Source organism: Cucumis sativus, chromosome 1 (genome assembly GCF_000004075.3).
Source record: "Cucumis sativus cultivar 9930 chromosome 1, Cucumber_9930_V3, whole genome shotgun sequence".
Taxonomy (NCBI): Eukaryota; Viridiplantae; Streptophyta; class Magnoliopsida; order Cucurbitales; family Cucurbitaceae; genus Cucumis; species Cucumis sativus.
Window position 1 is genome coordinate 25,186,740 of NC_026655.2, and position 13,177 is coordinate 25,199,916.

A 13,177-nucleotide genomic window follows, 5' to 3' on the forward strand; every position below is an offset into this window, starting at 1 on the left:
TTTAACTCTAAAAAGAGAAACAAACAAACAAAAAAAAAGCCGGTTATCAATTGTTATGAATTACAACTTAGCATAGCAGAAGACTGAAGGACAACCTGTTTTTTTCTTAGGAAAAAAAAAAAACAAAAACAAAACTTCCCTCTCAATGAAGAAATTTGAAAAGAAAAACAGACTCATGGAACTTAAAATGGTTTCAAGTGAAAGGGTAATAAGAACAATACGCCTAGAAAAAGGCAAAAAGTTGGAGATACAGGAAGAGATGAGTTGTCTTATGGGCCATGTCTTGATTGTAGCTTCATTTGAAAACTTTGGCTAAGCCAATTCACATGGCTTTGACAACTCTGTTTCCTTTTATAGATGATTAACATGGGATGAACATGACATGTAATGTTGCACACAAAATCATGTAAAAATGAATTGATCTAACCTGTAATGAAGGTTTAAATAGAGGTTTCTAATGATTCATTTTTGTAACTGTTTCCAACTAAATGATGAACAAACACACCTGCTGCAACGCTGACGTTTAAGCTCTCAACAGCCATAAAGGACCTAAACTCATCCACCGAGCGCCCATCTGTCGTTTCAATGTCATTTTCTGTATCAATTGTTACATCCACTGGAATATTCCCAGGGATTCTAACGAGTTGTGAGCAGGATCTCTCCACCAAGGGCCTCAAACCAGTGCCTTCACTGCCCAAAACTAGAATCGTTGGTGCACCGGGCAGTACCTCTTTCAAATCAATGGATTTTGAAGAAACCGATGCTCCAAGGACTCTCCAACCATTTTCGGCCGAGGATGTTAAGAACTGCATCATGTTCTTACAGTATCTAAGCTCCATTAACTCAAGTGAACCAGCACTTGCTTTACTAACCACACCACTTAATGGAGCTGAATTTTTTGCACACAAAACAACTCCCGATGCGCCAAAGAAATAAGCAGATCTTATTATTGCCCCCAAGTTCTGTGGGTCAGTAACTTCGTCCAAAGCCAACCAAAGTGAGCCCTTGTCATCTTCAAGTGAGACAGGATCCAATTCTTTTATTTTTACCATCTCCAAGGGAGAAGCATCTAACACAAGACCTTGATGAGGGCGGTTATCAGAAATCATATTGAGATCGTGCTTCGATATTTCCTTGATAGTTAATGCATTCTTTTCAGCCAACTTAAGAACTTTCTCAAACCCTTTCTTGTCCTTCTTCTTCTTATTGTTATTGTTCAAGTCAATCCCTTCTTGCACATACAATGCATAGAACTCTCTTCTTCCAGCTGACAAAGCAGCCAAAACTGGTCCAACACCATAAACCCCTTCACCAATCATTTTAGGTAAAGTGGATTCAGAAGCTTCCTTCCATGTTTTTCTGCCCCAACTTTCTTGTTTATTCCACCTCTGAAACTCAGGTCTCTCAGTTGCACCTCTTTCATCCACCATTCCTCTAAATCTACTTTTAATCTTATCCCATCTAGGGTCTGCAATGGCTTCTGTTTCTTCATCTTCCACTTCTTCATAACTTCCCCTCCTTTCGATATCATCATCTTTTTGCTCTTCATTGTCCATTCTTGTCCTCCTACTTTCTCTTTTTTCATCTGCTAACTCAATACTTCGTCTAGCAAATTTCTCAGCAGAGACCTCCCAAGTCGATCGATTAGCACTTCCAATTGGTTCTTTGCCATATCTCTTTTCCGGTTCATCCCGAGACGACCTATTGCCGTTCTTTCCAAATCTCTTTGACTTAAAATCTGATTCCTTCCAAGGCGATCGGTCCCCTCTCTTCTTTGTAGTAGATTTATCCAACCATTTTGCCTTCTCAACACTGCTAGCTGCAGCTAACCAAGGAAGCTTATTCCCAGATAACACTCCTTCGTCCTTAAGACGATAGGAACTCGAAAAACATCGAGATTTATTCAAGGACACAGATCTCAAAGAACTCCCAACGCTCAAAGGCAGTGAGTTCAATTGGGGGCTTACTAAATCCCTAATTTCTGGAAAACAATGGCGACCACGAATTGAAAGCTTCACAAAGTTAGCCATAGAGAGATTAATGTGAAAGCTTGAAAATGACCCAGATGAGGAAAATGTGCAAGTGAGCAAACTAGGGTTTATTGGGGGTTTTGGAGATGACCCTGTATGTAAAATTTGTGGAAGTTTGAGGAAGTAAATGATTTGTAGAATCTAGACCCCGAATAAACTCTCATGGGTATGAAGAAACGCGCGTCTCTGTTAAAGAAACAGCGACATTGAATGAAAACAACAATTCTAGAAGTTTACCATAGTTACGAGCTTAATTTGAAAGCATAAACCCATGATTTCTGTAGAAGAAAGACAAATATTGAAATGCAAGAGTTGTAAAATGAAAGGTGAATACCTTATCTCCGGTTAAATGATCGCCGAATGTCCGCCGTCGCACAGTTTCGAGATGAAATTCAACCGTGGGTTGATAGGGTTGAGGCAAGAGACTGAGAAATGGAGAAGGATGATGATATACTCAACGACGCCGTTTCGAGTTTCAAAATATACTTTTCTTTTCGTTGTAGATATTGATATTTGTTGATGTGTGATTAACGCTGTATGTTACCTATTTTCAGAAAAAGAATCCTCAACGAGAGTGTGGTGTTTGGCTTTAACATATTCCAAAACTTAAGTTATTATCAAATATGGTTGATAGTCGAGTTAGAGAACGTTGTATTCTTTCTTATGAAAGCCTTATTTGTTTCAGTGTTGCATGTGTTAACTTGACTTACCATTACTTTAAGGCAAAACAAAGAAACATTTATAGATGAATCTTTTATTTTCTTATTTTGTGAGATATGAATTTTGGAGTATGGATGTCTATTGAGTTTAATAGGTGAGTTTAGAGATGTAAACAAAATTAAAGGGTAAAATTTGGAAATTTGTATAAATTAGGGACTAAAATCAAAATTAGAGTAAAAATAACAAATGCGCCGACGCCGACTATAATTAATGTTAAAGTCGGGTCTAACCCGAAACCTTCTATTAACCAAAGCGAAAGGAAACCTATTTCCCATTTTCGGCCGACTTTGTAAACCTCCGCCCACAGAAAGCGCAAAAACCTTCCGATCAAACCTTCCATGGGAACGCCTGAGACTTCTCGAGAGCCTTGTCCAGATCGGATCCTCGACGACATTGGTGGCGCTTTCGGTATGGGCGCTGTCGGTGGCTCCGCCTTCCATTTTCTCAAAGGCATCTACAGTTCTCCTAAAGGCTCTCGTCTTCTTGGTGGTTCTCAAGCCGTCCGAATGAACGCTCCTCGTATTGGCGGTAGCTTTGCCGTTTGGGGTGGCTTGTTCTCCACTTTTGATTGCTCCATGGTCTACCTCCGTCAGAAGGAAGATCCATGGAACTCGATCATAGCCGGTGCTGCTACTGGCGGCTTCCTCCAGATGCGTCAGGGCGTCGGCGCTTCCGCCCGTTCGGCTTTGTTTGGCGGTGTTTTGCTGGCTTTGATCGAGGGAGCCGGGATCATGCTTAATAAGGTTCTTAGTCAACCGCAGAACGCTCCTATTATGATCGACGATGCCGGTGCTATGGCAGGCGTCCCTGGTTATCCTATGGATCAGATTCCGGGACTAACGCCACCGGGAACTTCGTCGGGAAGTCCGGGATCTTCAGATGCAGGTTCAGGGTCATGGTTCGGAGGATTGTTTGGTGGGGGACAGAAAAAGGATTCAGAGGCAAATCGTGGGGACGGGGAAACGAAGATTTTGGAGAGCTTTGATTCACCGCCGGTGCCAAATTTCGAGTTCAAGTAAATATTCTTTATTCTAAGATTTTGATTTGTTTAGGGAAAGTGAAGTTAGAATTGGAATTTTATGATTCATCCTGACTTAAAATTGCAATGGGCGAAGTGTTCTTTCATTGTTTGTTGTTCTGAAAGAGTTATCTGTAACAATAAGAGATTGTAGAACACAATATTCAATCAATTGAGAAACATCATTTTTAACAATTTAACTGGGAAAACAACAAGAAACCTAGTTTTAGAATTTCTTGAAACATCTTTGAATTCAAACACTCTCTAATGTAGCTTAACGAATTCATTGAATCCTCTAATGGTATTAGAATGTGGGGGGGTTGAGTTGGATATAAGATGGGAGTCCTAGAGTGTATGTAATTCCTACTGTTAAGGTGCGCACACACAGTTATTTAACGATGAACACTAACACTAGTTGAACACATACTGTATGTGATCTAGCACAATAGAACACTTGTTGCATAGACCTAAAAAAAGACAACTTTTGAATGTATTAAAGCTTAGAAATGCATCAAAATTTATTAAAAAAAACAAAGAAAAAACATTCTTTTTCTCTCTGGTAAATACTGAGGAAAACCCAACCATGGGCAGTGTTAGTAGGGCCATCTGGGTGTACTTAGAGGGTTGGGTGTGGAGTACTACTATGGAATGTACCAAGTATTGTTTTCACTCCCATTTCTTACCGATGGTGTTTTAGCTTGTTAGACTATTTCACGTCTACTAATAATTAATATTATGGAACATGCTTGAGCTTTGGCATTTGCCATTTGCCATTTGGTGTTTAAACTTCAAGCCCCTTTGAGGGCAATCCACACTTAGTTTCTAAAATCAAGTTCAAGTTTTGAAAACTAAACAATCATACATACATGCATGTCAATGGTCATTTCTTAGATCATGAAGAAACTATTAATATTTTTTTATACTAATTAGAAACTAACATATCATATCTTAGATGAGACCAAAAGGATGCTTGTGCGACTATAAATTAGCCGAAGCACAAGCTCAAAGGGGTAAGTGCAAGACCAATAAAAGCTTAAATTTAATAAGTCAGTCCTTAGCTAAATAGAATCAAGTCAGAATTCTATAAATAGACGAGCTCTTTTTCATCTTGGAATGGTAGAGATTGGATAACGAGAAAGAAGTGATGAACAATGAATTGAAAGAATTTCTAAACATGTGAGGATCAAAAACCCCCTTGAAGAACAAAATGATACATTAAGATTAGAGACCTTTCAAATTGAGAAAAAATATTCTTCAAAAAATCATTTTTATGAAAAGCTATTTGTTATGGTTGTCGAACATAGTTTTTTTTTTTTCAAATACTCACTCGAAGGCATATTTATGCGAATTAAAACGAACTAGAATATTTATTAAACATAATAAAATTTTATATTTTATTAATAATAAAAGTTATATAGAAGACGGGGAGAAAGACTTTTCTTTTGGAGAAACTAAACGGAATAGACTTCAAAAGAAAAATTATTTTAAAGTGAAGTGAAAGGGAAAGGTAATAAATTTCTTGGGTTTGCTTTTCAATTTTGAGCAAGTTCTGTTGACTGATTGCCAACCTTGACTTTTCAAACTATCTTATTAAATATTTTTGTTTGCTACCGGTACAACTTTAGTAAGTCTGAAGCTTAAGTTTAAGGCATGATACCATAATTATTAATACTAAAAATTGCTTTTCCTTATAATTATTTCGATTGAATTTGTTTTACTCATTAGTTTAAGTTTTATTTTTTGCAATCAATTTTAACCTTGTCAAATTTTCATCAGACGATGTGATTGATTTTAATATATGTCTACATCAACAATTGAAGCCATGTTACGTATTTTGCTATCAATGTTAGTCTAGCTTAATTGTTCAATCGTGACAATGTGATGTTAATATATGTGGATATCAATATTTCAGTATAACACGATTGAAACAGTGTAACATGTCCATCAGTAGGGAAAAAACAGACCATAAAACAAAAGTTTAGAAATCAAGAGGTGGGGAAGTAGATTTCTCTTTCTCTAGAAGGATAGAAAGTAGAGGTTGGGATAATGAATCCAACACAAGTTTTGTAGAGTACTTTTCTCCCTTTTCACATGAAGAAGAATTAGTCAAATTAGTAATAACAACTCAAAATATAGTAAATGCTTTCTTGCACCGCCATAGCCAAATACCTTCTTCATCCTCTCCACATGATGACGTCTCTTTCTTTTCTCTTTTTTCTGAAACCCATTTCCTTCTTCTTCTTCCTCCTCTGTTTCCACCATGTCAATTCCCAGCTCTACCAACAAGAACACTCTGTTTTACTCCGATTGAACCACTTCTGGCAAAACCAAGCTCCCATCAGCCATTGGCTCACCTCCAACGCTTCTCATTGTTCATGGACGGAGGTTCAATGCACCAACAACTCCGTCACTGGTCTGATTTTCTCTTCCTACAATTTGAACGGAACTATCCCCTCTTTCATTTGCGACCTCAAAAATCTCACCCACCTTAATCTTCACTTCAATTTCATCACCGGTACCTTCCCCACCACTCTTTACCATTGTTCCAACCTCAATCACCTCGACCTCTCGCACAATTTACTCGCCGGGTCAATTCCAGACGACATCGACCGCTTGTCTCGCCTCGAGCATCTCAATCTCGGTGCAAACAGGTTCTCCGGCGAAATTCCGGTATCGATTTCTCGGTTGTCGGAACTTAAACAACTCCATCTTTATGTTAATAAATTTAATGGGACATACCCATCTGAAATCCGAAAGTTGTTGAATCTGGAAGAATTGTTAATAGCTTACAATTCAAATCTCCAACCGGCTGAATTGCCTTCCGGTTTATCGAAGTTGAAGAAGCTGAGGTATTTATGGATGACAGATTCCAATTTAATCGGTGAAATTCCTGAATGGATCGGTAAACTGAGGGATCTTGTGATATTGGATTTGTCGAGGAACAACTTGACTGGGAAAGTCCCCCACAGTTTGTCTAAGTTGAAGAAACTCAGAATTGTGTATCTGTTCAAGAACAATCTCACCGGAGAAATTCCTGAATGGATTGAATCCGAAAACATCACCGAATACGACCTGTCGGAAAATAATTTGACCGGTGGAATTCCAGTAAGCATGAGCCGTATTCCGGCATTATCAAACGTTAGATTGTTTAGTTATATGATCCTTCAAGGTTTTCAATTTACTGCCAATAAAACCACCGGAAATATGTGCTCCGGCGGTAAATTGATACAACCCGAAGTTCGAATTACAGAATGATATTTGTACCGAAAAAATAATGTATCATGCGAAGAAATTATGTAAAGGTAAAGAAAGAAAAGTTTGACAATAAGAAATTATATTTGTTTTTGTGCTTATTCTGATCTTCTTGGCTACTACCAAAGTGATTGCAAACATGAGCTTGCTTGCTGCCCCTAATGGCTTTGGTTGGTAACTCTTTCTTTATTAGTTGTATCATACAAAAATAGTCATTAAATTTTGAGATCATAGGTTACAATAATCAAAATCTGGAGACAAACAAAGTTTAACTAAATTTTAAAGGTATTTGTATAAGTTAAGGGGTTGCTTGACCCATTAAGTAGAGTCGATAAATTTGAAGAAGTCAATATGTTGGAGTCAACTATTATATGAATAAAATTAGAAAATATTAGGCTTAGTGAATTAGTGTTTGCAACTAAGACACAACTCTCTTTACTTTTAGCACATAAATTGATAACAAATATCATCTTTTTATGTATATGGAAATGAAAATATGTATATCAATATCATTGATGAAGGTAGAACTAAGAAGTGTTCCATTAATTAGTAATGGTTATGAGAATATAGTTTACCAAACATGTAACAATATTGTAACAATTGTTATAATTAGAAATGAAAGTAGTAAATATATTATGAGGGATAGAGCTATCAAAATGTAATAGATACTCTATATATATATTGAAATTGAATCGTAGATAACTAATAGTCTCCAAAACTTTAAAGATTATCAAATTTACAAATTATTCATTTGTGGGATATAGTTATAGATAATAACAAATAATCTTGCAATCATTATAGGGATGTGTGGAGATGAAAACCAATCCGTTGTTTGAAATTGAATGAAAAATGATCTTATATTTGTGTCTAACATCTTTTGAAACATCTAGGAGCTTTCATGTTTTATGCTCTATACTTTACATTCTATACTTGTTATGCCATATACTATATGGATCCCTACTACTTGACGCTCAAAGAACGATAAAAGCAATCAAAGAAGCAAAGAAAAAAACAGGAAAACGAAGCATTTAGGGGTATGGTGGTAATTTTACATATGATATATAGTAACATAAATAAATAAATAAGTGAAAGAGACCAAAAAGTCCCTGCGAGTGATGACCCAAAAAAGTCATCCTTTTGTTTTTCTTTCTCTCTTTTTGGAAATTAAAGAAGAAAAAATCCACCTTTGCAATTATTATGAAGTGTGAACCCTAAATTCTAACAATATAAAAACCCTTCTTTAGGTCCAAAATTCCAATTCAAGAGTAGACTGGTTTACTTTTCAATAATGCTTCAACATTATGATAAAATAGTTTGAGGTTATGGTTTGTTCGACCTCATACTTTATGCTTTTTAATAAATAAACAACAATCCAAAACCAAGAGCGTAAGGGCAACGTACACAAAAGGTTGTCAAAAATGACATCACACCTAAGTGTCAAATTTTAAGAAACAAGTGTGTGTGCGCGTGGGTGTGTCGAGGTCGGTTGGGATCGGTTTTAAAAAGTTTTAAATTGAGAATTAGATACAACCGATCCTTACTCATTGATGTTGAGGTCGATTCGACATTTTACTGAACTGACTATGATTGGTTTAAAGTCAGTTTTGTAAAAAAAATCGACTTCGATCGATCGATGATCACCCCTAGTTTTACTATCGAGAACATACTCTATTTGGTGGCTTACATTGTTTTTGTTTTTGCTTTATAGGTTGAAAAACATTTTTGGTTCTCAAAGTTTTATAAAACTAATATTTAAGTCTTCGAATGGTAGCTATTAATGATTTACTCCATGTAATTTTAAATTTATAACACATTAGACTCAAAATTTTGATTGATTTTTATGAACACTTTTTTTTATTAAAACCTACAAAATTTTCACGATAGACACAATCAATTACAAATTTAAAACTGCAAAGACTAAATTGTCACTTATTAAAGGTTAGAAACTAAACTGTTACAGATTTGAAAGTGAGCATAAACTAAATCAGATATAGATTTGGTACCTAATGACTTTGACATTCTCTGCAACCAGGCAACGTCATCTTTGAGCGTATTAAAATAACACAAGTGCTCAACCAACATTAGTCCTTACTGCATAATTTGTACTCACCTATATGCTTTCTATAAAATTTGTTAAAAAAACACCATGCAACAAGACAAATTTTCTTTCAAACTATGCACATCAATCAATTGAAATCAGTTTTTTGACCAAACCGACACAGTTTGTCTATAATTGATTCTTTAAATGTTCAAATGAATTGAGGGTTGAATGAATAAAAGTGAATAGAAATTAAAATGGTTGGTGTATTGCAGTGGAAGACAAAGTAGAAACATTGTATTGAAGTGTGGAAAGGGAATTGAACAAAGATTTTAATAATAATAATAATGTGGAAAAGAAAAGAAAAGCGAAGGATTGAATGATAATATTAAAAGAGAATGCGGTCAAATACCGTGTGCTGCCCGGTTGCCCCAAATTTCCTACCAACTTTTTCCATTCCTTTTCTTTTCTAATACTTTTCCACTTTCCTTTCACATTTACAATCAACCAATTGGTATTCTATCTTTTAAAATTGTATTCTATCTAATAAAATTGTTATTGATGACTTATTAGTGAAAATTGAATACTATAATCTTGGATTCAATAAACTAAGGTTTTGAAACTGTCTAGTGTAGACTTCAACTTTTTATAGAGACATAAAAATGGATCAAGTTCGAGTATTTAGTCCAAATTAATGGTTTCTAAATTTTAGAAAATGTTATTTGAGTCGTGATTTAATTGGTTTCAAAATTTTATAATTTTACTATTAAGTTTCAATTTTATTTTTAAATTTTAGGATTTAAACTTTATTGAAATTTTACTAAATACTCACTTTAAATCTTTGTTTATGAATTAATTTGGAAGATTTTTTAAAACTTATAGTTAATTGAGTTTCACTATTTTTCCACACTATTAAAATTGCTTTAAAAAAATACTACTTGATAGTTTTTCTAAAAAAAAATTAATTAACAAACAATAAAGCTAAAGTCTTACCCGGGTGTTTGGAGAAAAATCAAGGTTAAAAACGTAAATTTTGAAATTCAATGAACAGGTTGAAACAATAATCAAATCTGAAGAGTAAAATTGTAGCATTCTGAAATTTAAGAACTTATTTGAAATAAAACTCAAAATTCAAGAATTATATGCACGACATTTTACCTAAATAAAATGGTCTAGTGAGCCAACTATTTAAGAGTTTATGATTGATTTTGAGAATGCTAAAAGTAATTAAGTAAAAATACTTTTTTAGTACATCAATTAGGTATTTGAAAATTCAAACATGGCACGTCAATTATCATTGAGTTAAACTCATGCCAACAATTAAGTTCAAATAATTACAATTAAGAATGTTTTTCTATACGGACATTTTTAAAAATAGCAAATTAAATTAAAATATTTACAAATTATAACCAAATTTTGTATTCAACCAATATTAGTATAGTCACTGATATAGACATTGATACGCTTATATTCTCATTATCAAATATCAAATTTGTTACTTTTAACCATTTCCATTTTATATATATATATTTTGAAAAGAGTGTGGTAGAAATAATTGTGAAATGGGAATGAAATCACTTTATTAAAGACATTGGTTTGCTCACCTTTTGAAATAGAATTAATCCTATACCAACTTTGAACATAGATTTTTGTAGAATCAACAAGTATTGATTTCATAAGTTTTGATATCTTTGCTATGTTGTCGTTACTGGGTGACTCTTAGTAGTAGAGACAAAGGTAATAATACTAACATTATATTTGATAAAATTTATAACCGTAAGTAAATATGATTACAAGGAATCCAATTACACTTGTCACGAAAGCTTATTATGATCGATCTATTAATAAAATTTTATTAAGATCACAATAATCTTTATTCTAGTTCGATAAACATCACGCAAATGGTTAGACGTTGGAATTTATTGTATTTTGTTGAGTAATTTTTAAAATATTGATTTAAGTTTTCAAAATATCAAATTAATTATAATTGTGAAAAGAAAAACTATATGGATAACTTTTGAAGATTTTCTTTCTTTGAGAAAAAGAAAAATGGATATTTTAATCAATAATAAATTAGTAATAGTGCACACGTGTGGGGCTTGGAGATGAAAAAGGAAAATTCTTGAAAATAATATAATAACAAATAAAATAATTATTAAAAAAGAAAATAATAATAATAATAGTAACGGATGATCTCCAAAATTAAATCGACCGTAAATGTGTATTATCGAAAAAAGTTGTGAAATATTTTGCAAGACGAAAGAAAATTGAATATTGATGGTGTCATGCCATGCACCAAGTCAGCTTTGAGTTTGCACGAGTTACTTTACCGTAAGAAATAATATACGATTTCAAGCATACTTATGATCAGTAGCTTTGATTGTCTATGCTTGGACTCATGAACCGCACCTCTTAAATTTTTTAATCCATTGAGGTGTTACACATCGAGTGGTTGTACTATCACCACTCGAGATATAACTGATACTTAAGTGCATTGTCGGCACAACTCAACTTCTCAAGGGTCGTTCCTCTATGAATATTGTTTAAATTCATTGAAAATATGCATAATTTCAAACTTCCAATCACTCCGAGCTCCTTCATGTGCCCTCCAAACTTGTTCGTGTGAATGCTATATTTTTTGTGGGTCATGTACATATCCTCCTAGACATTTTCCTTAACTTTTTTCTACCTTTCAAAATTTTTTATTGTAATTGTATATAACTTTTTTTTATATAAGATTTATAAGTCAAGACCATGCGTAAAATTGTAGGGTTCCGTATTATAATCTAGTTCAAGATTAAGTATACACATTTCTTTAACCGGTTTTATCGAGACCGAACATCCATAGTTAGGATTTTTCTTATATATATGTTTTTTTATTGTTATTATAAAGATAAAAAAAATTCGTAACCATCTTATATATCTAAATATTTTAATTATGGAAAACGAATAAACCCTAGTAACAATAATAGGGAAGTCAATTGCAATCTAGAAGCTTTGTAGAAGAGGTAAAGCTAAGTAGAGGAAATATTGTATTAGATATTAGGAAGTGGAAGACTAAAAGGGAATGGTATTTTTTTTATTTTAGAAGTGAAGTGAAAGGGAAGAAGATGAGTAATAACAATTGGAAACTTCCTATTTATTTATTTATGTTTTTCTAAAAAGGATTTATTGGGGTTTGCTTTTGAATCATTGACCAATTCCAACTTGGACTTTTCAAACCTTTTATTTAACTATTCTTTGTGTTCATCTTCCACTTCTCTCCCTCTTCCTTTCTATTCAATACAATACAACATGGTAGACTCCTTAAATTCAATTCACACTCTCTATGGAACATCAATGGATCTATGCTCCACTTTTAAAAAGATTGAGAGACTTTTCTATTTATAAACATGTCATTTTTTCTTTAAATGATTGCTTTCAATAAGATTTATGGATTAGAATGATATCACATAGTGGAACAAATTAAATACACATGGGTAATGTTTTAATTTCCTTTTTTTTTTTTTTGGTATTTTGCGATCAATTTTAGTCTTGCTCAATTTTTACGTTCAAACGATGTGGATTTGATATATGTCCACATCATGTTAGCTATATAAAGTTGAAACTATATTACGTATTTTGCTGACAATGTTAGCCTTGCTCAATTTCCACGATCTAGACAATTTTGATGTTAATATATGTCTACATCAGTGTGTTAGTATATACAGTTGAAACAATGTATCTATTCAACACTAAAATATTTCTATTTCCCTAAAAAGTTATAAAGTAGATGTTGGAACAATATATCTAACAAAAGTATACTAAATATTATTTTTTCCTTTCACATGACCAACACGTAGTTTTAAAGATCAAAGAAAACCAATATGAAAAAATATATATGTTGGTTTTTCATCCAAACCAGAAAATGGGTTTAGTGGAAGTAGAAGTTTTCTGGGAAGAATACTAATTAATTGCACATAATAATAAGCTAAGATAAAATAAAATTAGGAATATAACTAAACTGACATATAAAGAAAAATTTTGTTTGATTTAAATTGATAGATATATTCTCAAATCATTATTAGATAAATATAAAAAATTGCAAATGGAAGTGGGAAATAAAAATAAAATAATAAA

At 33.3% G+C, this 13,177-nt stretch overlaps 3 protein-coding genes across 4 annotated transcripts; 2 read left to right on the forward strand and 1 right to left on the reverse strand.

The window, feature by feature from the left end:
- Positions 1-2,694, reverse strand: LOC101220884 (hypothetical protein). Of its 2 annotated transcripts, none has more exons than XM_031883887.1 (2): positions 2,365-2,694; positions 1-2,122 (listed from the first exon to the last, which is right to left on the reverse strand). In XM_031883887.1, exon 2 carries the CDS (start codon positions 2,028-2,030, stop codon positions 441-443), a length of 1,590 nt encoding a protein of 529 aa, XP_031739747.1. In that variant the 5' UTR covers positions 2,031-2,122; positions 2,365-2,694; the 3' UTR covers positions 1-440. The 2 variants fall into 2 exon arrangements, with proteins under 2 accessions (XP_031739747.1, XP_004135672.1); XM_004135624.3 differs by having other exon boundaries at positions 1-2,216; positions 2,365-2,691.
- Positions 2,695-2,974: 280 nt separating this feature from the next.
- On the forward strand, positions 2,975-3,965 carry LOC101221119 (mitochondrial import inner membrane translocase subunit TIM17-2). The gene has a single exon (XM_004135625.3). It carries the CDS (start codon positions 3,089-3,091, stop codon positions 3,767-3,769), a length of 681 nt encoding a protein of 226 aa, XP_004135673.1. The 5' UTR covers positions 2,975-3,088; the 3' UTR covers positions 3,770-3,965.
- Positions 3,966-4,351: 386 nt separating this feature from the next.
- Positions 4,352-7,023, forward strand: LOC116404383 (receptor-like protein 52). Its single transcript, XM_031886725.1, has 2 exons — positions 4,352-4,360; positions 6,043-7,023. The coding sequence occupies exons 1-2, from the start codon at positions 4,352-4,354 to the stop codon at positions 7,021-7,023; spliced, it is 990 nt and encodes a 329-aa protein (XP_031742585.1).
- Positions 7,024-13,177: the final 6,154 nt, after the last annotated feature.

Coding starts and splice junctions, on each gene's coding strand:
- LOC101220884 (XM_031883887.1), bottom strand. CDS start 2,030: ATGGCTAACTTTGTGAAGCTTTCAATTCGTGGTCGCCATTGTTTTCCA.
- LOC101221119 (XM_004135625.3), top strand. CDS start 3,089: ATGGGAACGCCTGAGACTTCTCGAGAGCCTTGTCCAGATCGGATCCTC.